General features: G+C 36.8%; 1 protein-coding gene across 1 annotated transcript in view; it reads left to right on the top strand.

The window, feature by feature from the left end:
* Positions 1 to 243: 243 nt before the first annotated feature.
* The window catches only part of RNF17 (ring finger protein 17), a 91,484-nt gene continuing 90,095 nt past the window's right edge, over positions 244 to 1,632 (top strand). Inside the window, exon 1 of the mRNA XM_015565053.1 lies at positions 244 to 435. Coding sequence (XP_015420539.1) covers positions 244 to 435 — 192 coding nt within the window. The remainder of the gene's footprint in view (positions 436 to 1,632) is intronic.

Below are 1,632 nucleotides of genomic sequence, written 5' to 3'. Positions count from 1 at the left end.
GTAATAATCTGAACAATAAAGATTTACTAAAAATTAAATAAATAAATAGAAAACAAAAAATAAAATTTTGGGTGGCATAGCAGTTTGATCTAAGCTGTAGAAAAAAATACAAAGGGACAGCAAAATGGGGAGACAAAGAAATAATCACCAAAGGAAAGCAAAAGGGAATCACCATCAAAGGAAATAAATGAAATGGAGGCAAGTAATCTGTCTGATAAAGAATTCAAAGTAATGGTTATAAGGATGCCCAAACATCTGAGTGAGAATTACAAGCAACTCAATGAGAATTATAAGGAGCTGAACAAGAAATACACCAGTATGAATGAGAATCAAGAGGAAATGAAGAATGACATACCTGTAATAAAGAATACCCTGGAAGGATTCAACAGTAGACTAGAGGAAGCTAAGGACAAAATCAGTGAGTTAGAAGATAAGGTAGGAAAAAACACCCAATCAGAGCAGCAATTGGAAAAGAATTTAAAAGCAGGTAGAGAATTTAAGGGAGCTCTGGGACAACATGAAATGAAGCACCATCCTCATAATAGGGGTACCAGAAGGAGAAGAAGTTGAGCAAGGAATAGAAACCCTGATTGAAGAAATAATGCCAGAAAACTTCCCTGACTTGGGGAAGAAAAAAGTTACACAATTCTAGGAAGCACAGAGAGTCCCAAACAATATGAACTCCAAAAGACCTACTCCAAAACACATCATAATTAAAATGGCAAACGTTAACCTTAAAGACAAGAAAGAATCTTAAAGGTTGCGAGAGAGAGAGAGAGAGAGAGAGAGAGAGAGAGAGAGAGAGAGAGAGAAAGTTACCTACAAGGGATCTCCCATTAGCTGATTTCTCATCAGAAACACTTCAAGCCAGAAGGGAGTGGCATGAAGTATACAAAGTGATGAAAAACAAGGGACTAAATCCAAGACTACTCTATCCAACAAGGCTAGCATTCAAAATTGAAGTTGAAGTCAAGAGCTTTGCAGACAAAAAAAGGCAAATGGAAGTGTAAAAAAGCTGGGGTAGTAATACTCATAGCTGGAAAAATTGTCTTCAAAGTGAAGGCCATAACAAGAGATAATGAAGCCCACTTCATAATACCAAAGGGGTCAATGCAACAAAAGGATATGACTTTGGTAAACATATATGCACTCAATACAGGAGCATCCAAATACATAAAAAAACTTCTGGAAGATATCAGGGGAGAGATCGACAGCAATACCATCATCATAGGGGTCTTTACTACCCCATTGACATCACTGGCTAGATCTTCTAGACCAGTGGTCAGCAAACTCATTAGTCAGCAGAGTCAAATATCAACAGTACAATGATTGAAATTTCTTTTGAGAGCCAAATTTTTTTTAACTTAAACTATATAGGTAGGTACATTGTTATTAACTTAATTAGGGTACTCCTAAGGCTTAGGAAGAGCCACACTCAAGGGGCCAAAGAGCTGCATGTGGCTCGCAAATGACAGTTTGCCGACCACAGTTCTAGACAAAAAATAAATAAGGAAACAGTGATCCTAAACAACACACTAGATCAGAAGGAATTAATTGATATTTTCAGAACATTTCACCTCAAAACTACAGAATATACATTCTCAAGTGCACATGGGACATTTTCAAAGAAAG

Source organism: Myotis davidii, unplaced genomic scaffold (genome assembly GCF_000327345.1).
Source record: "Myotis davidii unplaced genomic scaffold, ASM32734v1 scaffold840, whole genome shotgun sequence".
Taxonomy (NCBI): Eukaryota; Metazoa; Chordata; class Mammalia; order Chiroptera; family Vespertilionidae; genus Myotis; species Myotis davidii.
Note: the sequence above shows the minus strand (reverse complement) of the source record. Positions and strands in the feature narration are given on the sequence as shown.